The 27,281-nt window shown below is 31.1% G+C and overlaps 2 protein-coding genes across 3 annotated transcripts; both read left to right on the top strand.

The window, feature by feature from the left end:
• The first annotated feature begins 5,779 nt into the window (after positions 1–5,779).
• On the top strand, positions 5,780–22,564 carry LOC134683012 (LIX1-like protein). Of its 2 annotated transcripts, none has more exons than XM_063542002.1 (4): positions 5,780–6,379; positions 15,653–15,816; positions 16,721–16,861; positions 18,796–22,564. In XM_063542002.1, exons 1-4 carry the CDS (start codon positions 6,115–6,117, stop codon positions 19,207–19,209), a joined length of 984 nt encoding a protein of 327 aa, XP_063398072.1. In that variant the 5' UTR covers positions 5,780–6,114; the 3' UTR covers positions 19,210–22,564. The 2 variants fall into 2 exon arrangements, with proteins under 2 accessions (XP_063398072.1, XP_063398073.1); XM_063542003.1 differs by lacking the exon at positions 5,780–6,379 and adding an exon at positions 14,552–14,811.
• LOC134684671 (sec1 family domain-containing protein 1-like) lies at positions 22,324–26,845 on the top strand. The gene is made up of 2 exons (XM_063543975.1): positions 22,324–22,330; positions 24,802–26,845. The coding sequence occupies exons 1-2, from the start codon at positions 22,324–22,326 to the stop codon at positions 26,790–26,792; spliced, it is 1,998 nt and encodes a 665-aa protein (XP_063400045.1). The 3' UTR covers positions 26,793–26,845.
• Positions 26,846–27,281: the final 436 nt, after the last annotated feature.

Genomic DNA, 27,281 nt, shown 5'->3' on the forward strand with positions numbered 1-27,281 from the left:
AGTCAATTTTTAACAATTTTCATAAAATTTGTAAATTTTTACTTCTGGTTACATTTTCCACAGAAACTACTGGGCCAAGTTCATAAAAAATAGTGATAATTGTAAGCAGCAAGAATGTTCAGTAATGTCAGATGTACAAACATATCACAATCACCAAAACACAATTTTGTCATGAATCCATCTGCTTCCTTTGTTTAATATTTACATAGACCAAGGTGAGCGACACAGGCTCTTTAGAGCCTCTAGTTTCCTTAAAGTTACAATCATTATTTGAGACCTCAGACAAATTACAATAATTATGTCTATCAGACAGTGGTCCCATGACCAGAACCTGACTTCATGGATTTAAAGATTTAAAATCGACTAGTAAACCGTAATAATGTGGTCAAGGTTAGATGAAAAAAGAGGGACGAAAAATGAAACCTGCTAAACAGACATGTACATCTAACAATCATTACAACACCACATATAGTTGACCTAATGCTTATAGTATTAAAACGCTTTCAATACAAAATCAATTATTATTTGTAAAGTATGCTTGTTGTCTATCTGATGAGTTAAGCCTTTTTCAACTGATTTTTATAGTTTGTTTTTTATGTTGTACTATTATACCACTGTCCCAGGTTAGGGGAGGGTTGGGATCCGGCTAACATGTTTAACCCTGCCACATTATTGATGTATGTGCCTGTCCCAATTCATGAGCCTGTAATTCAGTGGTTGTCGTTTGTTTATGTGTTATATATTTGTTTTTCGTTCATTTTTTTACATAAATAAGGCCGTTAGTTTTCTTGTTTGAATTGTTTTACATTGTCTTACCGGGGCCTTTTATAGCTGACTATGCGGTATGGGCTTTGCTCATTGTTGAAGGCCATAGTGACCTATAGTTGTTAATGATGTTTGTGTCATTTTGGTCTTTTGTGGTTAGTTGTTTCATTGGCAATCATACCACATCTTCTTTTTTATATTGAGTGTGTGTGTGCACTCTTGTTTCAAAATGGTTGGCCTTTTTGGTAGAAATGCCAATTAACTTATACTTAAGGTTACACAAAAGTTTCCTTTTATTTGGTAAATATATGTCATCTTCTTGAGCAAAAGTCTGAATTTAAACCATTGAAGGCTGTTGGTTGAAAAATAACTACTCCAGGTATTTCTGCAAAATTGCCAAGTTTAATTTCACAGAAGAATTTTAAGTTTTTAAGCTCACCTGCCCAAAGGGCCAAGTGAGCTATTCTCATCACTTGGCATCTGTCATCATCATTGTGGTCAACTTTTTACATTTTGAACTTCTTCTGAGAACCACTGAATGAAATGTACCCAAACATGGCATGAATGTTCCTTATGAAGTGTTGCTTCTTTGTTGCCTAATTACTGTTCAAGATGGCCACCAGGAGTTTTTCTTGACCTAAATACGGGGTCAAAATTAAAATAAATTTGTCGCAATCATTATTTGGGTATCTGTTCAATTACATGATTTCCAAAACCATATTAGAATCAGTTGAACAACACAGGCTTTTGAAAGCCTCCAGCCCTGTTAACTTCAAGGATGAGATTATCTTGCTTACAGTAATTTTTAGTTAACAACAATTTCATTGTAGCAATTCCAGTTGATATGCAACATATCAAGTGGAATTTCTTCAATAAAAAGGTTTTTGAGTACATAAAAAGTAATGAGATGCAATTCATTGTTTTCTACAGACTAAAGTTATCAAAAGCTGAACTAATAGAAATGTAATGTAAAATGTAATTACACAATACACACTTTCTGTTTTCTTTTTCTAAGTTTTGCCCTCTTCTACTTTCTACTGAAAATTTCATATTCAGATTTCGAAATTTTAAAAATTAAGATATATACATTAAGATATAAACGCCTAAAAAATTGTACACAACAACTCCAAATACAAAAAAAGGTTACTTTAAATGTAATTATTTATAAATATTTCAGATAACAGATATCCTTCCTCAGTCAGATTCTAATGTAAATGAGTCATCTTAAAGTCTTCTTAGATTAAACTTTAAAACATTGAGATTTATACATACATCCAAAATACTGAAAAATTTCTCAAACCAATAGTACCCTGAAATAAAACGATAATTTGATTACCAGATTTGGACTAATTCAAATTATTTTGATGTCATAAATTGAGAAATCATCACATCACATTACAAGTGCAAGTTGAGGTAATTATGTGTAATTTAATTATTTGGTCATTCTTGTAATGTTAGCATGCAAAGTTTAATTAGTTGACATAATTGTAATTATGACTTTTGTACTAATTAGACTGAATTCGTTCAGTCAAAACTTGTCATGATTAAATGGTATAAATTGAAAAAGTAGGGACAGAGTAGGATAGTAACTTCAATAGAATTGTACTATTCCAGTAGGAGTTATAGTGTATTAACCATGGTAGTCATTGTATGAAATTTTGGCTTGGAAGTATTAGTTAGAAAATCATACAGTGAGTTTGTATAAGTATAGTGCAAGAGCTAAGTTTATGTCTTCACCATTTTTAGCAGATCTCAATGTTTTTCTAAGGGAGCTACCATTTGATTTTTATGGGGGGAGGGGGGGCGGGTGCTAGGATGAAAATTTTGTCCTGCATTTTTTTTTAGTTGTAATCTCTGTCCTGCCTTTTTATTTTTCACTCTATCCGGTCCTGCTTTTTTTTTTAGTTTATCCTGACTTTTTTACATAAATTGTCATCCTGACTTTTTTTTCCCAAGTCTCTCATCCTGCCTTTTTTTTTACTCAAAACTCCTGTCCTGCCTATTTTTTTCAAATTTCATCCTAGCCCCCCATAAAAATCAAATGGTAGCTCCATAATGATTTTATGAAATTATGACCTAAAACAATGAATTTAGCAGCCTTGAAGCCTTGAAGATGTGCACACACTTTGTGCACACATTTTGTGTATGTTTGACTGATTTTTACAGTAAATCAATATTCTGCTTTAATTAAAAAAAAAAAGGATTGGTCACAAGTTCTGTTTATATCAAGCTACCATCTGTGAAAAAAATGAAGGATTGTCTCAGAGTTTTATATTTTCAATAGTCCAAGGGAATATACAGGGCAAAGTTATTATTATATCATGAATAAAAGGAAACAAGATGAGAACAATTTGGAAATGAAATATGAGAAAATAGTTTAAAAGTTAAGTGGGAACATCTGACATACATTTATTCTTTGTGTAATACAAAAAAGAAAATAAACTATTGCAAACTATTCAGATGTTATATGTGTATCATATTTTATTTGTAGATATTTGTATTAGCAGAAGTAAGATACATGAGCTTTTAGTACTTTATTTACAGGCCTTGAAACTATGATAAATTTTAGCATTTATCTGAGTATATGCATTTATTTCACTACTGAGGTTTTCTATCTAAATTGAAGTTCGTTAAACTTTTAAACTTTTTATACGACCGCAAATTTTGAAAAAATTTTCGTCGTATATTGCTATCACGTTGGCGTCGTCGTCGTCGTCGTCGTCCGAATACTTTTAGTTTTCGTACTCTAACTTTAGTAAAAGTGAATATAAATCTATAAAATTTTATCACAAGGTTTATGACCACAAAAGGCAGGTTGGTATTGATTTTGGGAGTTTTGGTCCCAACATTTTAGGAATTAGGGGCCAAAAAGGGCCCAAATAAGCATTTTCTTGGTTTTCGCACTATAACTTTAGTTTAAGTTAATAGAAATCTATGAAATTTTGACACAAGGTTTATGACCACAAAAGAAAGGTTGGGATTGATTTTGGGAGTTTTGGTTTCAACAGTGTAGGAATTAGGGGCCAAAAAAGGGCCCAAATAAGCATTATTCTTGGTTTTCGCACAATAACATTAGTTTAAGTAAATAGAAAATAATGAAATTTATACACAATGTTTATGACCACAAAAGGAAGGTTGGTATTGATTTTGGGAGTTTAGGTCCCAACAGTTTAGGAATTAGGGGCCAAAAAGGGACCCAAATAAGCATTTTTCTTGGTTTTCGCACCATAACTTTAGTATAAGTAAATAGAAATCTATGAAATTTAAACACAAGGTTTATGACCATAAAAGGAAGGTTGGTAATGATTTTGGAAGTTTTGGTCCCAACTGTTTAGGAATAAGGGGCCCAAAGGGTCCAAAATTAAACTTTGTTTGATTTCATCAAAATTGAATAATTGGGGTTCTTTGATATGCCGAATCTAACTGTGTATGTAGATTTTTAACTTTTGGTCCCGTTTTCAAATTGGTCTACATTAAGGTCCAAAGGGTCCAAAATTAAACTTCGTTTGATTTTGACATAAAATTAATCGGTTGGGTTCTTTGATATGCTGAATCTAAAAATGAACTTAGATTCTTGATTATCGGCCCAGTTTTCAAGTTGGTCCAAATCGGGGTCTAAAATTAAACTTTATTTGATTTCATCAAAAATTGAATAAATGGGGTTCGTTGATATGCCAAATCTAACTGTGTATGTAGATTCCTCATTTTTGGTCTTGTTTTCAAATTGGTCTACATTAAAGTCCAAAGGGTCCAAAATTAAACTTAGTTTGATTTTAACAAAAATTGAAATCTTGGGGTTCTTTGATATGCTGAATCCAAACATGTACTTAGATTTTTGATTATGGGCCCAGTTTTCAAGTTGGTCCAAATCAGGATTTAAAATTATTATATTAAGTTTTGTGCAATAGCAAGTCTTTTCAATTGCACAGTATTGCGCAATGGCAAGAAATATCTTATTGCAAAATATTGTGAAATAGCAATTTTGTTTTTAATTAGAGTTATCTTTCTTTGTCCAGAATAGTAAGCAAGAAATATCTAATTGTAAGAATTTTTTTTATTTGGAGTTATCTTTCTTTGTCCAGAATCAACTTAAATCTTTGTTATATATACAATATACAATGTATATTCACTTTTTACTACCAACTGATAAATTAAAATAATCTTTACCATTCAGTGATAACAAGCAGTTTTTTTACATCTTAATATTTTATGATGTATTTAAATGAGTAGTAATTGTTGCAAACTCCATTAGAAATTTGAATTGAGATTAGTTTTGGAATAAGGGAAAGGGGGATGTGATTAAAAAAATTGGGTTCAATTTTCTCATTTGAAATTTCATAAATGAAAAGAAAATTTCTTCAAACATTTTTTTTGAGAGGAATAATATTCAACAGCATAGTGAATTGCTCTAAGAGAAAACAAAAATTTCAATTTCATTAGAACACATTCATTCTGTGTCAGAAACCTATGCTGTGTCAACTATTTAATCACAATCCAAATTTAGAGCTGAATCCAGCTTGAATGTTGTGTCCATACTTGCCCCAACCGTTCAGGGTTCAACCTCTGCGGTCGTATAAAGCTACGCCCTGCGGAGCATCTGGTTTGAAAAGGCATACATGTATCTTAATTTTAATAATGTACATTTGGATATTTTTTAGAATTTTTAACAGGTGGTGAAACTTAGTCAACAGTTTAAATAAAAAAAAATTGAATTGTACCCATATTTATGAATTGTCATCTTAATATCAAGTAATATTTGAATGTTTATTTTTGTTTATTGAGGGTTACAGTTGCTTATGATTGTTGTTAATTGATAGTTGTGAGTTAGTGATATCTCATTTTTGGCGCGTATTGTGGTTATCTCCCTTACAATATTTTTCTTTTATTTGTTTAAATAATGTAATTTGTTCAGAAAGGCAAACTAGGGATGAAATGCAGTGAATTTTTTTTCACAATTCATGTCAGTCTATACTTGTTATCGGCAGAAATATAAATATGTAAAATGTTTGGAATTCTTTAGTTCCGCAGTTAATATTAAGGTCAGAGGTCATCAAAATAAAATTCAATCATGGTGTTCAGTAGCTCCGGATTATCATCAAAACATTGATAATTTATCAAGTCAGGGCAACATCTGTAGAAGATTGACAACGAACTTACATCGTTCTTATTCTGTTTTAACATTTAATGACTCATCGTGGCTGTGTTTTATTTCTAAAATTGGAAACTTGTGAAATCTAAAATTATGTGACTCAACGTGACATTTTGGATATTTTCCCTCAACAGTCCATTGAGACAAATCAAACACTTCACAATGTTGGTAAATAAGCTTCATGTAAATAGAAAATAATCATGGCATCATATTCCAGAGGGAAGCCAGTACCAGCACCAAGGCCAGGTCCAAACAGTAGATCCCCACAAAACCTGCAAGGTGCCCATGGCCAAGGTGGCCCAGGCCCAGACAGACCAATGCCATCACAGATCATGGAAGCTGCTATTGCTGGCATGAGTGCTCATCACAATCATCCAAACGAAGCAAAAGCAAAGACAGTATTAAAGGAAGCAGTAGATGCAGTTGTCAATAGTTTCGCCAAACATTCTCATGGATATGGGAGAGGTATATTTTTATTAAACTAGATCACATTTAATTTCAACCTCTCTTCATACCTTACTAAGTATGGAGATAGGTAAAATGTTTTTTTTTTCACATTCAACTTCAAGGTGGGTCTCATTGGGGTCTAAGCGTGACGCAGGATTGACAATTTTCCGTAAGCGTGAAACGTGAAAGTCAAATTATTGTGTCGTGAAAACGGGAAATCAGGTCTTACAGGACCTGGGAAATGACAGAAAAATGAGAACTGCTTACATACATAGTGTAAGCAGGATATGGAAATCTGACAAAACAGTAAGCGGGATCCGGGATCGGAACACCCCAATGAGACCCCCTTCAAGGAAAGATGAAACCAAAAATACAAACTTGGAGTGACAAACGTCAACAAAAGTCACTAAGTTTAGACCTTACAATTTTATACTTATAAATGTACAAGTGTATACATATTTCCAAACATTAAACATTTATCGATGAACATAAGCCCCTTATTTTATTGACTTTGTATTTACATGTACTCACTGATGTACATTGTGTCATATATATATAGATAATATTTAATCTTTTCGAATGTTTAGTGTATGTTTTTTTATGCTGTTCACTAGTTTGTGTTAATTATATGTCTTCTGATTGAGTTTAGATATTTCAATTGATATTTTATAGTGTCACGTGTGTCTTTCTATGTTGTGAAGTTACACTATTGTTTCAGGTAAGGGTGAAGGTTGTACCAACATATACATTATATGTTAAAAGATTCAAACCCACTGCATTTGTTTGCACATGTCCTAATTCAGGAACCTGATGTCCAGAGGTTGTCGTTTGTTGATGTGGTGTTTCTTGTTTCTTGTTATTTTATATACATGTGGACTAGACCTTTGGTTTTTCTACATTAGTCATTTTTGGTGCCTTTAAGCTGTATAGCTTGCTGTTTAGTCAGTGTGAGCCAAGGCTCTGTGTTGAGGATCATATTTTTACGTATAATCATGATAATGGTTTATTTTTACAAATTCATACTTAGATGGAAAGTTGTCTCATTGGCACTCATACCACATCTTCTTACATTTGTATATCCATAAGACATGTAAGATGTGAATGTCATAGTTTCCCAAAAAGTAAAACATCTCTACATTTTGTATATTGTTAATTTTGATAGTCATGTTGATAATTTAATAATAGATACAATGTAGGTATAAACCAGGAAAGTTTTGAATTGTATGAAATAATGTTATATTTTTAAACAATGTACATTTGTACATGTAGATTATGATGATATGCAGAGGTGGCATTATCTTATCATTTTATGGATTATGATGTACATTTTTGTAGATGAGGGCCAAGCGTGCCTGTTCCTGTGTTGTTAAGGGGCCAGCTGAAGCCAGCATCTGTGTGCTTGATTTTCTCTTTGACCTTGCGATGGATCTGCTCATTGTTCAGAATTTGTTGTCTCTTTGACACATTCGCCATTTCCATTCTCAACTTTACCCCTTATAAAGACTCTTCACATGTATCACTCCAAACAATGCATAGTTTTCAGGCAAAAGGTACCCTTTTGAATATCGTGGATCCACATATCTGTCCGAGGGGAGAATCCTATTCAGCTAATCAGTTGTCAAAACAGTGAATACTTTAGTGCAGTTTGTATTGAACAAGAGAAATCTGCTCGTGCATTTCAGACATTATCAGCAAATTAAAGCAACTATAATGTGAAGATAGCATCAGTATAAAAACATGATAAAAGTATTTCAAAATTTTAAGTACAGCCTCAAGCTTCAGTCATTAATAAAATTTGACAAGCAAAAAATTTCCTGGAGGGTGAAACAGTAAGAATCTGGTGTTAAATGTGTTATAAAGTTATGGTTTGGTAATCATAATTACATATACATAATCTTGTTATTACACATACATAATCTAGTTTTGACATCTTTTCAAGTTTTATCAATATACATGTATGTATTAATAGAATACTATACATGTAGAGAGATCCAAGGTGTCTGTGAAAAAGATACATTTATATGATCATTGATAATCATGGTAATTGCATCAGATAAAAAGTATTAAATTTTCCATTTTACTCCCTCTCTTCTCACCATATAACCTTGATAACTAAAAATACAAATACGAAATCTTTGTTACTAAATCAGTATCTATATATATCATGTATATAGACAGAAATGATAGCTTTAATATATGATATATAGAGGTAAAGAAAAAAGGTGACAAATAATTATTTTGGATTTACTTATAACCTAAAACAAAGATGTCCCCCCTATACTACTATCATGAATTTTGCTTTATTGTAAGTTTTATGTCAAAAATAAGGATTTGGAAGCTGAAAATATGAAGTAAATAGAATTCAGAATGATTGATCATCAATGTCAAAAACATGTATCCAATCTCACAAGTAACTTTGTAACAATTTGCAGAATTGAACTATTATGATAAGGAATTGCTTCTAACCATGATAACACATAAACATGATAAATAACTTCAAATACTTCCATGTTTGGAAGATTATTTGTTAAGATTTCAACTTAAGCTGACATACATGTACATTTACATTGTACATGTTGTATTTACATGTATAATTATTAGTATTTACATAAGGAATGTAAACCTCATTATAAATTATCACTGATAATGGTAAACTTTTTCATGGCCTTAATTTTATTATTACTGTCAATTTTCACAAATAGTTGCATAATAAAAGTTTATTTGAAAACTTTAATATCTTGTCAATTGTGTATTCAAAAGACAATTGGATATATTCCCTCCCTTTAACATGTTTAATACATAATAATATTTACTTTGACAGTAAAGTGTTGACATCGATGTCTGGGACTGTTTAAAGGTATCTGCTTTATTTGATAGAAATAAATGGGGTGAAACTAATTACTTTTACAGGTATATTGTCAGGTGATAACATTCCAAAACATACCTGTACCTGCAAGATGTTGTACATGTATAAGAATTAATGCGGGAATGGGGGAAGATAATAAATAAATTATAATTTCAAAAATTATATATTTTGCTAGACAATGAATTCGAACATGTAAGAGGATTATCATGATTAAAATGATGATGATTATTATGATCATAATAAATATATTAAGTATGTGACATATTATATAATGTAAATAGCACATGCAACAGTTGTGGGTGGGAGATAATATTTCATGCCATTGTTCATTAAACTGTTCACACCATGGTATTTACAATTCTAGTAAATCATAATTTTGTCGGTTTCAATTACATTGACGATGGTAAAACTGATGGAAGGAAGCTTCTTTCTTGTTTTGAAGAAAGTCTAATTTTAAAGATTTTTCAAATTTTAGTTCATACATAATTATATTTAAAAATCAGGGATTATAAAAAGGGGGATGGAATTATATTTCAATCAAAATTGCTGTGTTTTTTGTTGAATTGTTAATGGTCTATTTGAATTTAGGAAGATTTGGGACTTGAAAGTAACTGCTAGATTGACATATGATTGTAACATCTCCCCCTTTTATTTATGCCCCATCTACGATAGTAGAGGGGCATTATGTTTTCTGCTCTGCGTTTGTCCGTTCATTTGTTCATCTGTCCCGCTTCAGATTCAAGTTTTTGGTCGAGATAGTTTTTGATGAAGTTGAAGTCCAATCCACCAGAAACATAGTATACATGTTCCTTTTGAAAGGATCTTTCTGATTTTAATACCAAATTAGAGTTCTGACTCCAATTTCACGGTCCACTGAACATAGAAAATGATAGTGCAAGTGGGGCATCCGTGTACTGGGGACACATTCTTGTTTAAATATGACATACATGTACATTTTTACACCCCTCTTTTAAAAACTGATAGATCTGCCCACATGTAAATTGTATTTATAAAAGATATGCATGATATGGTGTTTGTGTGTCATTGCAATGAGACATAATAATGTCTATTTAGTGTTCTTTTATAATATAAAATGAAAAAAAAATAGCATGCACTTTTGACTTTTGTACTCTTGGTGCAGCTGTATGCAAGATTCATGAACTTTCCCAACATTGGCTACACATAGTTTTTTGACACGAACAGATATTTTATAAAAAATTCCTTCCTATATATATACCGGTATATATATATAAGAGGATCTATTGTGGTAAGCTTGATAAAGGGAGTGTGAGGAAAGGGAAGGGGAGCGATCAATTTAAAACCCAGTGAGGTCTTTCCTGACGATGATGGATGAAGCATGTGATCACCTTTGCCAAACTTTAAATTTCTGAATTAAATTTGTTTTTTTTTGCATCAGGATTTTTTTTTTGTAACAGGCATGATTGAATTAGATACCCCACTTCAAGTTCAATATATAATGCAGTATTTTTACTTTTAAAAATTTGAATGTAATCATGCAACATAAAAATTTCTGAAAGGAAAAATTTAATAGAAATTGATTACATAAGTAACAGACTACATGTAATTAATACCAATGTAGAAATGTGAGAACACGGAGATCATATGGTATGCACACTTTGCACAGGTATAAATAACATAATTGATGCACTCCCTCACCTGTTTATAGTTTTGACAATAGATGACCTTCTATGGAATGCAATGCAGTTTAATTTGCAATAATCAGTCTCATTGTAAAGTAAATTTTCACAAAGTCATGATGGCGAAAGTGAAGAATATCTAAAATTTAAAAAAAAAAGCTTAGGAATTTATTACTTTTATTCTAAGATAAGGTGTAATTAGGACTAGCTGCAATGTTCTTTCCTTTAAATTTATGAAGAATTTGTCTTGATAATAAGTAAGCAAATTAATTAAAAAAAGACAAAAATGCAAATTGTATGTCAATGTATGTTAGGGTTTTGACTTTCAAAATTTTATAGATTTTTTTTTTTTTTTAATTTGCGTTTTGATGGCAGACCTTTTAAGGTGTGGTTTAATTTGTAGAAAATTTTGAAAAAAATCAAGTGGACATCTATTGAGGGAAGATTTTATTTTAAATAAACATTGCTTTTCACCACTTTCAGCTCATGGTTTCAAATATGAATTCAACAGAATCAACACATGAAGTCTTTATTAGTATACACTGCACATCAACTTTGATACCGGAAGTCAAGAGCTACATTCCAGATCCCTTCTCTCTGAGGAGAGGGGCCTGAATAGTAATTCCTGTCTAGCAAAGATGATTGCAGTTACTCAGATTTCAAATTTCATGTTTCTATTAATATCATAGTTTTGTGTTTTGACTATAAAAGTATAGGAATACTTGCATTTGTATCTCCAGTGGTGGATTTAAAGAAGGCATAAAGGGTGTGAATTAAACATATATACATTGTGGGTAAAACACAAAAATTACCTCCCCCCTTAATTTTTATTCATGTCATTTTTGTGAAACCTACAATGCAGTTTATTTACTCCACTTCAAAAATAATTTCCTTTATAATAACAAATTGTACTTGATAAAAATTTTAAATGATATCAAAATGTCAGATCTATAAAATTTAATCTGCTGTATTTCATAAAAACCTTTAAATTCTTTAAACATGTATGGGTCAAAATAATAAGAAAAGTTTGGTCAGCTTGTAAGTTTTAACATAAGTATTATGTCATAACCTTTGTTACTTGTAGATATCACTGAGGGTCTTAAATATGGATGTGAACGTTCAATTGATTTTCTTACAAATACTTCACATTTCAAATATACTGGGTAGTCAGACTATTTACATATGAAATAAATGGTATTTGCATATTTGTAGAAGACTTATTAAATAATTGATAAGCGTATTACATTGAAATGGAGTATAATTTCGTACTTTATCAAGTGAATGTAACATTCTTAGTCTTCTTTCATGTTATTAAAAAGTTTTTAAGGTTTTAGTTGACCATTTGACTAGCCAAAATAAACAGGATACTATATATAGGTTTCTTTTTTTTTTTAAATGCCTGTGAGGAAAATATTTGATAAATAACAATTAATATATTTAAGGAATGACTGTAATATTTCTTCTGTCTATGAAGAAATAACATAAAAAACTTGGTGCACACTGAAAAACGCGCTTAGCAGGTTATTTAACAGTCATGACAGTGTGCACCTCATTTTTATGTTATTTCAAACAGACAGAAAAAATATTACAGTCATTTTTTATAATTTAATTCAAAATTCCATTTTAAACTGTAGAAAATCATGAAAATCTGTTGATGATGTCACAGTCACATGACTAACTTGTGTCTATGGGCTGATAACAAAATAATGTCAGCCAATCAGAAGAAGTGTTACATCCAAAATTAAATTATAAGCAAATAGCTGTGAGCCGCTTATGTATGAGAACTAGATTGAGTAAGAGAAGTGTGACAGACAAACAGACAAAATGGTTTTTATTGTTCATTAGTTTTTTATGCCCTACTTTGATGGGCATCATGCATGTTTGTCTATGTGTCAGTCCCTCATTTTGTCTGTTTGTCAGTCCATTAATCCTGTTTTAGTTTAAAGTTTTGAGTTCTTTGGGATCCAATCATCATGAACAAACCTGGTAAAGAATGCACATAGATTTGAGAAGATGTGGTATGAGTGCCAATGAGGCAACTCTCCTCTCTGTTGGTTATAAAATGAACTGTTGAGTATATGAGCTAAAGTTTTTTTCCAATATTTACTTCGTTATAAATAAACATGATGGAAAAAAAGAATTGCAAGCAGAGCAGATCATGTTAGATGGATGCATTTGCTTCTTTTCTATAAAACTTACCTAAATGTTAATTCTATAATACACTGAGCAATATTACCATGCATAGTGTCTATATAGCTAACAATCATTTCTAATTACCTTGCTTTTTGAAATGACTGATTGATAAAATAGAGAATGGAAATGGGGAATGTGTCAAAGAGACAACAATCTGACTTTGTGAATACAATCAAAGAAACAAATTAACTTGTCTCAGGTGCTGATCTGGGTCCAAAAAAGTTGGAGCCAGAAAAATCACCAGAATCTTTATCTCCTCACACTAAATTGAAACCCAAATCATGGTAATGTCTTGTGATGCATTCATCAAGTTGTCTTGAAATATTGATTTGAGGACAATATTTGAAACTTTGAAAATTTGAAACTTTTTGTTGGTAAAGATACGTGCTTGCCTAATTTTAATATTAAAAAGAAAAGGTCATTCTGTTTATAACTGTGACAAAATTAAGAGACTTTGGAACAGAAAAAAGAAAGTAAACATTTCTTAATCCAGACATCACAATTCATAGTGTTTTAATAATGTTTAGACAGAAATGCTTTTTGTTAAGACTTTGAACATTTCTATCAATTATTGTAATACAAAGTTTCAATGATTTTATTGGGCCACACTTTTTCCTTTGGATGTGCTCAAACCTTCAAATTATGTGCAGGTACATGATAAACATGACAAAAATCAAATTGAGCTTGAAAGCTTTTTCTCTCCTCAGACATGTATTTGTAATACTTAAATATTTAATTGTGATGTACAACATACATATTATTAACTTCAAAGACATGCAAATGGAAAAAAAATGTCACTTGATCTTTAGTTATAAAATTGGCCTGCATTATAATCATTTTATAATTGTAAATAGTTTAATGGTGGGAAATTATTCAATTACACATTTGGTTTGAAACTAGATCCTGATGCAAGAGATATATAATTGCCTGTACAATTAAGAGAAAATTTTTGATCGAAGAAATATTCTGATTTTAATATGTCAAATGGAGGCTAAAAAAGAATATTTGAGACACAACTATTAAAATTACTGGTTTGAAAAATTTGTTATTGGGCACAGATCATTAATTTTTGACCATATCAAAAATTTATGAATGAAGACATATAATTATGTCTCTTAAGGCATTTAATGACAAATTGATAGTCATGTATAAACTATGCAGGCTCATTTAAGTGTAAAAAAGTTATTCATATTTATTATTAATATTCATGGTACATTGATTCCTTACATTTATTTTTTCCCAGGGGTAGATACATATATATTATTGATTTGATTGTAATGAAAATTTGTACATTTAATAACTGTTGAATTCAATAATAGAAATAGATTAACTGTGATTAAATACTTGGTTAACTTTTTCTCACAAGTCTTATAATTTATTGTGTAATAACACCTTTATCAGCTTTCACAGTATAAAAAACTTAATCCTTGATATATTAGGCGATATTTTGATTTAAAGAACGTCCCCATATAGTTTTTGGTTATAAATCAAATTAACTTGAGTGTAAACAGTGTTTTGTATGAAGATAACTTTTACCATGCAATGTGTTCAATAAATCATGAAAAAATCAAAATGAAAATGAAGAAAATTACATCATTTCTGTTTTGATCATGGAAAATGAAGTTCTATATTTTGTTTAGATGCTTTCACAAAATTCAGGATGAATTCTTCTAAATCAAAACCATTACAATATGGATCTTATATATCTAAACAAATTTTAACAGGTTTAAAAGGTAAACATTTACACAGTTTAGATGTGATTTAATACTTCATTAAGAGTGAAATGTGTGACTTTTCCTTATTAAATATGAAATTCAAGTGTATAACAATGTCCTTGATAAAAAACACAAGCTCTATAGCCAAACTAGAAACATAATGACTAATAAAAATATCTTATTGTAGAAGAAAAACATCTGTTAAAATGCATTGATATTGCAAAGCTTTTTTATCATGTTTATAGACAGGGGCAGATCCAGCCATTTTAAAAGGGGGTTCCCAACCCAGGACAAAGGGGTTGGGGCGGGGGGGGGTTCCAACTATATACCCCATTCAAATGCATTGATCGACCAAAAAAAAGGGGGGGTTCCAACCCCCGGAACGGCCAATGATAGACTTATTTAGGGGCGACTACCTTGGTGTTCTAGACATGGAGTGCTCTTTTTAAAACCCTCAGACATGAAAGTTTAATTGCAGAGGTCTAGTTGAAAGAAGGGTTCATATACCTATGCATAAACCTGCCCTGGTCCTGAATATGCAATTAATTTTTGCCACTGAATAATAATCACCATCATGATCATCACCCATAGGCATGATATTATTTTGATATGGTGCACTTTGATGAAGGTGAAAATGATTCTTTTTGGATTATAGTTCTGCAACGTTTTTAGTCCAAATACATTTGTACATCCTTGACTTCAAATATTCCACTCTGAGTGTTCTTGATGAAGATAAATCCAGAAAACAAGCATTTTGGATGCATGCAATTTGTAACCTGTTGTTTTCATTTTTTGACAGACCTACCTTTAAACTATTATTGATAAATTCTCTATATGAAATTTAATCTATATTTTTCAGTTAATGTAGTTGAAGCCTTACAAGAGTTCTGGCAGATGAAACAAGACAGAGGAGCCGATTTGAAGAATGGAGCTTTAGTTGTATATGAATCTCAACCTTCGTCCTCACCACCATATGTGTGCTTTGTAACTTTACCTGGGGGTAGCTGCTTTGGTAGTTTCCAGGTATACATTTAGTTGGTGCCTTAATTCATAAAGTACCAGTGTCATCATATTTGATAACCATACGAGCTATGTTGAGTGGTAGCTATAGGCGATATTATATTGTCTGATGCATTCTGTAAAATGTCCAGTTTCATTGTACAATGTAGTGTGTTCAAACATGAATTATTTTAATAGAAAATGGAAGGCTAATTTAAATTTAACATTAAATAAATATTACACAGTTACTATTCATCAGTGTAAAGGGTTGCATACAAGTTGGAAGCTGAGGTATTTCTTCATTGCAAAGTTAAGACATAAAGACACAGAAAATCACCAGACTACTATTCCTGCCATACAATAAGGAAAGGTGGATAAACAAATGTATACTGGTGGAATCAAACCAGTTTGACAGTATTGAACTGTTTCCATTACCCAAGCTGGTTGTGCAAAAGCAAAACAAGGCAAAAGACTTGTGAAAACTTAAAGAGACCAATTTCATAGAATCTGTTCTTCAGTCAAATAGACAAGAAAAAATAAAAGAGACTAATTAATGACTGAGAACCTTATCAAAGTGCTTAAAATTCTTAGAATGATTTATTAAGATTCTCTAAATAATGATTAATAATTAATTTATAGTGTGTGATTGATTGATATTTGCCTAAATGCTGCCTCAGCACTAAAAACTATATTGTTACACCAATATCTATCTATAGAAAATTTTATGTATTCAGTATTCAGAGATATTTTGAATAAATTTGATTAATTAATTTATTTTTAAAGTGAGAATTAGTCAAACACTTATTTTACAGGATAAATTAAGGTCTTCTTAAACATGATATACCTGAGTTTAATACCATCCAAATATTTTAGATTGACATAATGTGGATGTATTTTTGAAAACAGTTGTTATATTTATCTTATATAGCATTGTCCAACAAAGGCAGAGGCCAGGAGAAGTGCTGCTAAGATAGCATTAATGAACTCAGTCTTCAACGAGCATCCATCAAGGAAGATTACAGATGATTTTGTTGACCGATCACTCAGAGATGCTGGTTCTGCATTTAAGGTATACATTCATGACGGTCTAGTTTTGAGGCAGGTCTTTATTTCTATTCTTTGTTTTTTAAACCATTTTTAATTAATTCATTCTACTATTTATTTTTCATTCTGAGCTCTCCGCCAGGTTTGTCGGGATCATTTTTGTTTTAAAAATAGGCTTGCGTGGGGGCATTTGTTTTTTTAAGAGACATTCTTCTTAATTTTATATAATTGACAAAAGATACTATTTTAATGTGACCAAGACTAATGGAAAACAGGAAAACTAGCTTCCATCAGTGATCTCGCGTTGTCCTGATCAAGTTAATATGAAAAGAAAATGTGGTATGATTGCCAATGAGACAACTCTCCACAAAAATGCTTTCAGAAAGTAAAATTTTAGTGAACAGTTTGATTTATATAAATTTTCAAAGGAAGGCTGTATGGGATTGTAAAATTGTATTGTACACATTACCAAAAAATGTTCAGAAAAATAGAGTATCAAACTTTAGTATGGTAGTGTTTGACCCAGTAAATGAGTCACTTCTTTATTGGTCTTGTAATTCTATAATTCAAACGAGAAAGAAAAGGCATAGACACATTTTATAAACAGCCTTCAACATAAGGAAGAAACAACTGGTTTCAATGTATTTTATAATGAATCATTTCCTTAGAGTTTTGATATTTCACCACTGTATTTGTTTCAGTTTGGATTTTGAAAATATTTGTTCAGCACTCTTCATGCTCTAGTCAATAAAGGGTTCACATTTATCATTATAAAATATCTTTGGTGTTGGCAGTTAAAATTTCCTTGTCAGCGGGTTGCTTACTAGTCAGTTTTAGATAGGCCAACCATCATAAAAAATAAAAGAAAATAACAAAGGAGTAGGTCCGGTAAGGACCGATATTGGCCTCAAATTTCAGGTTCATCTGACGAAAGATTTTGACCACTTTTTAAACACTTTAAATAAGTGTCTATTTTATTTGATTCTATTTGTTTATGTTAAAGATTTTAACTGATTTTGTCATTAAAAACGATCCGATTCAAGCTCAAATATGAAAAATCAACAAAATATGCCGGAAATTGTGACTTTTCAGATGGTTTTTGTCAAAAATGAAAGTGGCCGCATCCGTGTTCATCCTCAACCTTTATATATATTATGTACTATCATCAAATACAACTTACATTTTAATATAAAGGATGAACACGAATGCAGCCACTTTCGTTTTACACGGAAACCGTCTAAAATTTAACTAAAATGCTAGAATTGTGAGGATTTCAGAGATTTAGCATGACTTAATGGTGCTAGTACCCGATATATGTGCATTGTATTGTCCAAAACAGCCCATATTTATGTATCAGAAGCATTCTACTGTCCAATAAATAACTTAAAGTTTACTGTTTGTAAAACTGCTATATTTTGGGGCCAGTAAGGGGTCTTACCGGGACCTACTCCTTTCATGCATTCAAAGCACTTTGCTGGATTTTTATGTCATCACAAATACTCAAAGCTGAATGTTTGAAAGCCCAGGATGTATAAAAACTGAAACCATCAAGGAGCTAAATTATCTAAATTGGCGAAAAAAGACATTAGGAAATAAGCAAAATACATCTATGATCAACTTTGACAGAAAGAGTTGAAACCTTAGTATTTTATTATTATTTATTTATAATTAGGCAATTTGAAAATGGTATCTTTAAAGTTAGGTTATATATTTTAATGCATGATTGTTTGAACCTCATTATGTTGGAACATGAAAAAAGAAATCATCATAAATCTACAGTTAAACAATCCAAGATTTGTGAACATTTTCTTGCTTTACTTACATGGCTTACAAGAAGAGGTCTTCTCAAATTTGTGAATGACTTGTAATCAGGATTTATTCATCATTTTAACTCACATATTCTGCACTTCTTTTATTACAAATTAACATTTCATATATATTGCCTGTCTTTTTTTATAGGGTAATTCAAGTGAAGAGAACAATCCTGCCACTGGTATAGGAGCATTTAAATTCATGTTGGAATCAAATAGAGGCCGTACAATGTTAGAATTTCAAGAACTCATGACTGTGTTTCAGTTACTACATTGGAATGGAAGTCTGAAAGCAATGCGTGAAAGAAACTGTTCACGACAAGAAGTATTGGCACATTACTCAAATCGTGCACTGGACGATGATATGCGTTCTCAGATGGCCCTGGACTGGATTGCCAGAGAACAGGAAAAGCCAAATATTATTAAACAAGAACTACAGATCGCAGAAAGAGAACTAGAACTTGCTAGATTAGCTGGACGAGAATTGAGATTTTATAAAGAAAAGCGAGACATTTTGGTGCTGGCTTTAAGTCAGATTGGTCCAGCTGAAAGCATTGCATAATATTGTTATTTCTCTTTACCTGTTTATTAGGACGGCATGTAGTGATACTCTGTCTAGACTTTTCTTTTTCGGGAGGTACCAGTTTTCATGCTTGAAATCAAGATTCAATAGAAATGAAAACAGGTGTCAATTGTATGATTTCATTGTAAAAAAATAAGATTAAAGATACGATTGCAAACTTCATATAGATCTGTTAACCTGCAAATCATTACCTCATTAACACTTGTTCCAAGATATTATAACTATATGTGTACTATAAAACTCTTAGGAATCAGTTGTATAATAATTTATAATGGATGCAACAATATGCCTGCTTTAATATTAAACAACATTTGTACAAAAGTAACAATACCATGCTATCATAACCACTTCATTGCAGTTTTAAAATTTTAATATTTTCTTTATATTTTGCCTATTTAGTCATGCAAAAACTTGAGCTTTAATACGAAAATTCAATAAAATGTAAATTGATCATTCAGAATTTTCTTAGACTGGGGAAAATCAAAATAGTTGATAGCTTGTCAAATTATAAATTGTTATTCAAAAATCAGTACTGTAACCAACAAAATTATTTATTTCATATCAAATAATGCAGAAGGAATTGCAATTAAAACAGCTGGTCTCTTTCCACAGTTTTAAAGCCCATTTTTAAGCCCCTTCAATACTGATTGAAGTTGTATACTGGCATTAGTAGTATGAGGACAATAATAAGACCTATTGTAAATATGTAAATGATGGAATCCCGTAAACTTACACAGAAATATGAATTAAAACACTTGTTTAAGGCTATTATTTGTAGAATATAAAATCCTTAGTTTCATTATGGTACTTTAAAAGGAATATCAATGTTTGATTATTTCGTATGATAAAGCGGCATTATTATGCTGGCATATTATGGAAAATATCTAGTAGCAATGCATTTATTTTGTCTATTTGTACTTAGTAGTAGTTTTGTAAAATACCATTTCTAGTCTTTGTGGTACTTAAATATCTTTATTGAAAAGAAATTTCTGTATAAATACATAGATGTTCACGGTTTCCATTCTCCATTTTATGTACATGTACTAATTCTTCTCCTGCTTTGAGAGATTGTATACAGTTAAAAGCTATGATTGTTATATTTAATAAACTGTGAGATAATCATGAATAGTAGTGAGAAAACATGGTTGATATAAATTTAGATTTATGAAGGGCCAGTTTTTGCAAAAACTGTCAACATACTTACAATACATACCTCATTTGTATATAGAATGAGCATTATTCATATTTTCTATGCAATAACCACTCATGTACAGTTTTAATGCATATCAGGATACAATGCTCTAACATAGATAAAGATCTGCTTTTATATAACAGTATTTGCTTATTTTTTACAATATAAATCAGCCATATATAAACAAACATGATGTTTGCCATTTTGTTATTTTATATTGCTTATTATTAAACATGAAATATACTGTTTTTGCTGCTTTTCATGAGCAAAAGTTTTAAAAAACCTAACCGATTAATTCAATAGTAATCTTTAGGAAAAATGGTGAAGAAGCAAGCTGTATTTTAAACTTTTTGGTAATCCAAGCTAATGTTGACCATGTATTTTTTGTGTCATTTAATTGTTGGCTCAATGACAGTCATTTTGGGGTAAATAAAGGGTAAATTGTTCTGTCATCATTTTAGCATTTGCTTTTTGGTAAAATTAGCCATGTCTGTTATTCAGAAAACTGGTAAAATATTCACAAATTTTTCTATAATATACTTCATTAGAATTAAGAACTCATAAAAAGATGTTTGAAAAGTCAAATTTGAGTATCAAGTATAGTGCTTCTAATATTATATTCATCATACTTTTTTATTCTTAAGAATTGAAATATATGTTGATTCATGCTTTACATTGTATTTTAACAAGTTAAATATTGTCTAAACATTTTATCTTGGATATTTTTATAGCAACACTGTGCACATATCAAAAAAGACACACTATTTAAAATATATAAAAAAAAATACAAAACATCTTAAACAAAAAGTCTTGATAGAGAACATAACATTGCACAACAATTCCTTGATATACAATATAATTTTTTTGTCTGAGGTATTTATTACTTATTTTGGTTATCAAATGTAATCATTATTTGATGCTCTTTAATCTGGGAATCTCATTTGAACCTCATATGTTTTTGTATATAAAACAGCTTGATCAAAAGATTTGGACACTTTATTGGAGTCAAACGAACAACATTTTACATGACCAGTGTGCGGTAATAATTTCAAGAAAACATATGTTAAATGTATATTATTTAATGATGGAATTTTATCCAATACAAAAATTATCCTTTCTTTGTCTCATTTTCAGTTTATTTGGAATCCTTTATTTTTATATTGATGTTGCTATTTATTGTATATTTTTTATAGTATGTATATATCAATAACTTTGTACTACATTTTCATGCTCTTTAACTTCATACTTAGTGCAATATTAAAATATTTGTTGTGTAGATATGTGGATCAAATTTGTGTCTCTTAGCTAGGGTTGTTTTATAGTCTTTCATTCAGCCTTTGTAGCTATAAAACATACTGTATCAGTTTAAAAATCCAGAGTGAATATAAAGTCTTTTACATGCTATATCAGTTTTATAAACAAATATTTAAGTGATATTAGAAAATAATTTGTTTAAATACAGAACTTAATTATAGTATAAACAAGAATTGGGAAAAACCTAGAAGCAAGATAACTTTCTTCTTCATATGTATAAAAACTGTTTCCATGAAAGGAAAATCAATACAATTTTCACTATCTTTATTGTTGTTTAGTAATTTTCAGATTTAAACTGAGAAAGAGAAATCTAATTTGAAAAAAGTTGTACAACAAAAAAAAGACATTTCTGTTATATAATAATTTGTTTTCTAAAAAAGCGTGAACAAATATTTTTCCTTTCCCTGTATCTGCATATGAGTAAGATTTCATTAGAAAATTAGTTCTGCAAATTTCCTGACTTAATCCATGTAGAATGTCAAAGTATTAGTCTTTACAAAACTTTATTGTGGTAAGGGAGATAATCGCCTCTATTTCATGACTTATCTAAATCTAAAGGTACTACACAAATAGCAGTCATACTTAGTATGACCAGTAGGTTATTCAAGACCAACAGTAACAAGAATTGACCTTTCTTACAGTAATTCTAAATATATAACAGTAGTCAGGTTGTAAGACACTTCTGTTGTTTTTTTACTGTTTTTTTTTTTATTATGTAACTTGTTTCTTTTGATGTTTATATATACACATATATATTTAGTTTATATCATGGCATAATACAAAACCATCAGAGTAACTAACAGAATCAAATAAAAACATCTTGCCAAATTTTAGTATCTTATTTTATTAGACAACAAATAGAAGTTTTTAACGACCTTGACTGGCTATACAGCCCTTGTAAGGTCGGCCATATTTTATAAGTACATCTTTATCAGCAGTGTATATGGATGTTTGTTCATGGTTCATTGGTCAATGTTAAGTTTCTGCTGTTTGGTGTGTATCACATACTTTAAGGAAATTAATCAGTCTATATTTGGTGTATAGAATTAATGTAAGTTGTTATAAGTCTACTTCTCAAGCAATATATTTATTGTATGGTATGATTGCAAGGTGAACATGTCTGTCTGGTGGGATATATTCCTTATCCTGCACATAATTTTAATGTTAAGATTGCATGCCTATTTAACTATAACTTATGTTGCTGCATACAATCATTATATGTCTTGCCGTGTTCTATTTGGTGTATGGAATGATTGCAAGGTGTACTTATTTAGAAAAAAATGTAAGGGTTCCCTGGAGCACAGTGTCTTGCCTTCTTTTGCTGTTAATCGTATCGTAGGCTCAACAAAAATGAGGAAAAATAGAAATATTCCTCTTGATACTATCTTTTGATTTTAAGAAGCTTCTGTCCAAGTTTGGTAAAAATCCATGATAATTTATGAATCTAATTAATGTTTTAAAAACATTAACTGCAGACTGTATGTAATGTTAACTGGAAGGAAAATTAAGACCATTTATAAGTAAAATAAGGATAAACAGGTACAAATTTATACAAAATTTCCTTCTTGATACTAGCTTTTGATCATAAACAAGCTTCTGTCCAAGTTTGGTACAAATCCAGGATATTATAAGAAAGTTATTAAAATTAAAAAAAACTTTTACCTCAGAGTGAATGTAATGTTTCTCAGCAGAAAAACTAAGTCCATTAGTAAAATATGGAAAAAATGGAATTTTATTTTTACAAAATTTACTTCTGGATACTACCTATTGATCATAAACAAGCTTCTGTTTAAGTTTGGTCGAAATCCAGGATAAATTATGAAAGTTATCAAAATTTTGAAAACTTTAAACACAAGTGAATATTTGTGGACTTCGCCGAAGACGGAATGAAGGATCGCTATGTCTTGCTTTTTCAACTAAAGTCAAAGGATCAACAAAAAGGAGAGGTGGTATGATTGTTGCAACTAACCACTAGAGGCAAAACAACATACCTGGATGACTATAGGTCACAACAGGACAATCAACAATGAACAAAACACATATGGTATAGAAAGCTTTAAAAGACACAGACATGACTCATGCCTGATTAACGATAAATCTGAATCAACAAACTTAAATTTAAAGATATGACGATTGCAACCTGTCTGTCTCACAGGGTTTATCTGCCCCTCTTCATTTTAATTGTTCATTTATTTTGTTGTAAGTGTTAGAGTTCATGATAAGTGTTTTATAAGCAAAAGGCATGTTAGAGTTCATGATAAGTGTTTTATAAGCAAAAGGCACTTTATTTATTTTGGAATGGTTGTACTAAAAAACTACATGCCAGTATGACAGGTTTAATTTGACCTTGTACATATTTATATGGATCATCAATTTATTTATAATATTTATAGTTCATTTCACATTTGATAATTGTATTAAAACTTTTATGTGAAATATAAAAAAAGATGTGGTATGATTGCCAATGAGACAACTATCCACAAAAGACCAAAATTCCACAAACATTAACAACTATAGGTCACTGTACAGCCTTCAACAATGAGCAAAACCCATACCGCATAGTCAAAAATCATGTGAATGACTAGTTCATTGATGGAACTTTTATCTCTTTTCCTGGTGTAACAGTGTTACTTCATTGAACACTTCTTCAAATATTTCTATAAAAGGCCAAAAAAAAGGCATCCCCCCATAAAAATCCAATGGTATCTACCGTATATTCGGTCGCCCTACATTGTCTACGTTTGTGGGGGATTTTAAAGAGTTAATCACAGGAAGGGACTATGTTATTCAGGTTAAAAAAATATAGTATTTTTGGATGTCCTAATTAACCAAATTTTTGTATAAATTAAAGTCTGTCTTTAGGTAAAAAAAATCTGACAAAGTTTATGTGCATAATTTCTATCTTTTCTTGCTCATCAGGGATTTACTTTCTGCAATAAAGTATTTCATCATTTGCAAATACTGAATCATTTGGTATAAAATTTAATCTAAATTATGTATAGTTTTAATTCAAGGGTTCTGGAAAACAATTTAATGACTATTGTGTCAAAAATGTTGTGATTTAGTCAAAGCGAAAGTGAAAGTAGAGTTGTTCTTCTTTGTTCAATGTCATAAATGCCACGTCAACCTCCAGGTGGCAGTAACAACAAACATGGCTTCCATTAGGGAGAAACAAGTTCTTGCTCTGAAACGAATGCTTAATTTTAACACCCCTCCAACAAAATCAAGCTCAGCAGAACCACAATGGAAAGTACTCGTCTATGATAGGTTTGGTCAAGACATAATTTCGCCATTATTGACCGTAAAAGAGCTCCGTGAGTTGGGAGTAACTCTTCACTTGAATCTTCATTCAGACCGGGATTCTATTCCAGATGTTCCGGCTATTTATTTTGTATTACCAACTGATGACAACATCAGAAGAATTTGTCAAGACATACAGAACCAACTCTATGACTCGTATTACATGAATTTCATATCTGCTATTTCAAGGCAGAAACTTGAAGACATTGCCCAAACAGCTATTCAAAGCAATTGTGTACAACAGGTTTCCAAAGTTTTTGATCAATATTTGAACTTCATTTCATTAGAAGAAGACATGTTTACCCTAAGAAATCTTGACAAAGAACTATCATATTATGAAATAAACAAAGGTGACGTCAAAGACACTGAAATGGAGCTGATCATGGATACTATTGTTGACAGTTTGTTCTCTGTATTTGTGACACTGGGTACCGTGCCCATCATTCGATGCCCAAGAGGTAATGCAGCAGAAATGGTTGCAGAGAAATTGGACAAAAAGTTAAGAGAGAATTTAAGAGATGCAAGGAACAGCTTTTTCACTACTGACAATATACAGGCGGGACAGTTTAGTTTTCAAAGGCCGTTATTAGTTTTGCTGGATCGAAATCTAGATTTAGCCACTATGCTTCATCATACATGGACATATCAAGCATTAGCACATGATGTATTCAACCTTCTCCTAAACCGAGTAGAAATAGAAGAATCTATAGAAGTTAAAGGTCCAGCTGGGAATATGATGACAAAAAAGAAAAAGAAAAGTTATGATCTAAATCCCTCTGATAGATTTTGGGAAAAAGAAAAGGGTAGTCCATTTCCACAAGTTGCAGAGGCTGTCCAAGAACAGTTAGAAACCTACAAAACACATGAGGATGAAATAAAGAAAATGAAATCTGCTATGGGTCTTGAGGGTGATGATGAAGTAGCATTCAGTATGATGAATGATACAACTGCCAAGCTTACTTCAACTGTTAGCTCATTGCCAGAGTTACTAGAGATGAAGCGTTTGATTGACATGCACACTAACATCGCTACTGCCATGTTGGAACACATAAAGCACCGTAAACTAGATGTCTATTTTGAAATGGAAGAAAAAATGATGAGCAAGGCACTTTTAGACAAATCGCTGATGGATATCATATCAGACCCTGATTTAGGAACACCCGAAGACAAAGTCAGAATTTTTATAATTGCATTGATATGTGGTCCACCTATGAGTGATGCTGAAATTGATCAATATTGCGTAGCCTTGACAGGTGCTAACTGTGAGGTAGCACCAATCACGTTCATTCGTAGGTGGAGAGCTTATAATAAAATGAATGCAGCGCCAAGTCAATATGGAGGAGGAGGTACAACAACCGTAGGAATGTTTAACAAATTAATGAATAAAAGTTCTCAGTTCCTTATGGAAGGAGTTAAAAACTTGGTTATTAAAAGGCACAATTTGCCAGCGACCAGAATTGTTGATGGACTCATGGAGTCTAAGACATTGCAAGAAATTGAAGACTATCGTTATTTTGACCCTAAACTTTTACGTTCAGATTCATCATCAGTTCCTAGAAACAAATCTCCATTCCAAGAAGCCTATGTGTTTATGATTGGAGGGGGGAATTACATTGAATACCAAAATTTAATTGACTATGCCAAATCAAAATCATCATCAAGTGCTGGACAAAAGAAAATTGTTTATGGGTGTAGTCAGCTTGTTAATGCAGCAAGATTTTTAGAACAGCTAGGCCATCTTGGTCAAGAAATGTAAATTAGCAGGGGGGATAAATAAATGTATTGTGAAATTAAATATTAATTTATTCAGTTGTTTTAATGAATCTTTTTTTTGTTGTCTTTTCAATAGTTTGACAAGCATATTAATAATTTTACAACATTTTCAATTAAAAAAATATGTGGTTCAAATGTACATGTATGATTGCCAATTAGACAAAATTATACAAAAAATAACAATAGGTCACTGTACTGCCCTTACCATATAGTCAGCTGTAAAAGTCCCTGAAATGAATGATGTAAAACAATTAAACAAGACTAACAGCTTAAATTTGAGCTGTGTACATCCATTTTTCTTGACTTCATTTTCATGGTTTGGTGAATGCTTAAAAAAACTTTCATCTTGGCTTTATGTGTAGCAGAATGTCATAGATCAGTGATCAAAGTAGAGTTTTTGTGGTAAACTCCATATAGTGGATATGACAACTTGTTTTGAATTGTGAAATTTTTGTAAGGTTTACTTGTCTGT

Source organism: Mytilus trossulus, chromosome 9 (genome assembly GCF_036588685.1).
Source record: "Mytilus trossulus isolate FHL-02 chromosome 9, PNRI_Mtr1.1.1.hap1, whole genome shotgun sequence".
NCBI classification, from domain to species: Eukaryota; Metazoa; Mollusca; class Bivalvia; order Mytilida; family Mytilidae; genus Mytilus; species Mytilus trossulus.

What these genes read in the sequence shown, in the direction of transcription:
- LOC134683012 (XM_063542002.1), top strand. Translation starts at nt 6,115, where the DNA reads ATGGCATCATATTCCAGAGGGAAGCCAGTACCAGCACCAAGGCCAGGT. An exon ending in TTCTCATGGATATGGGAGAG is followed by an intron (nt 6,380 to 15,652) that starts GTATATTTTTAT and finishes TATATTTTTCAG; the next exon opens with TTAATGTAGTTGAAGCCTTA. An exon ending in ATGCTGGTTCTGCATTTAAG is followed by an intron (nt 16,862 to 18,795) that starts GTATACATTCAT and finishes CTTTTTTTATAG; the next exon opens with GGTAATTCAAGTGAAGAGAA.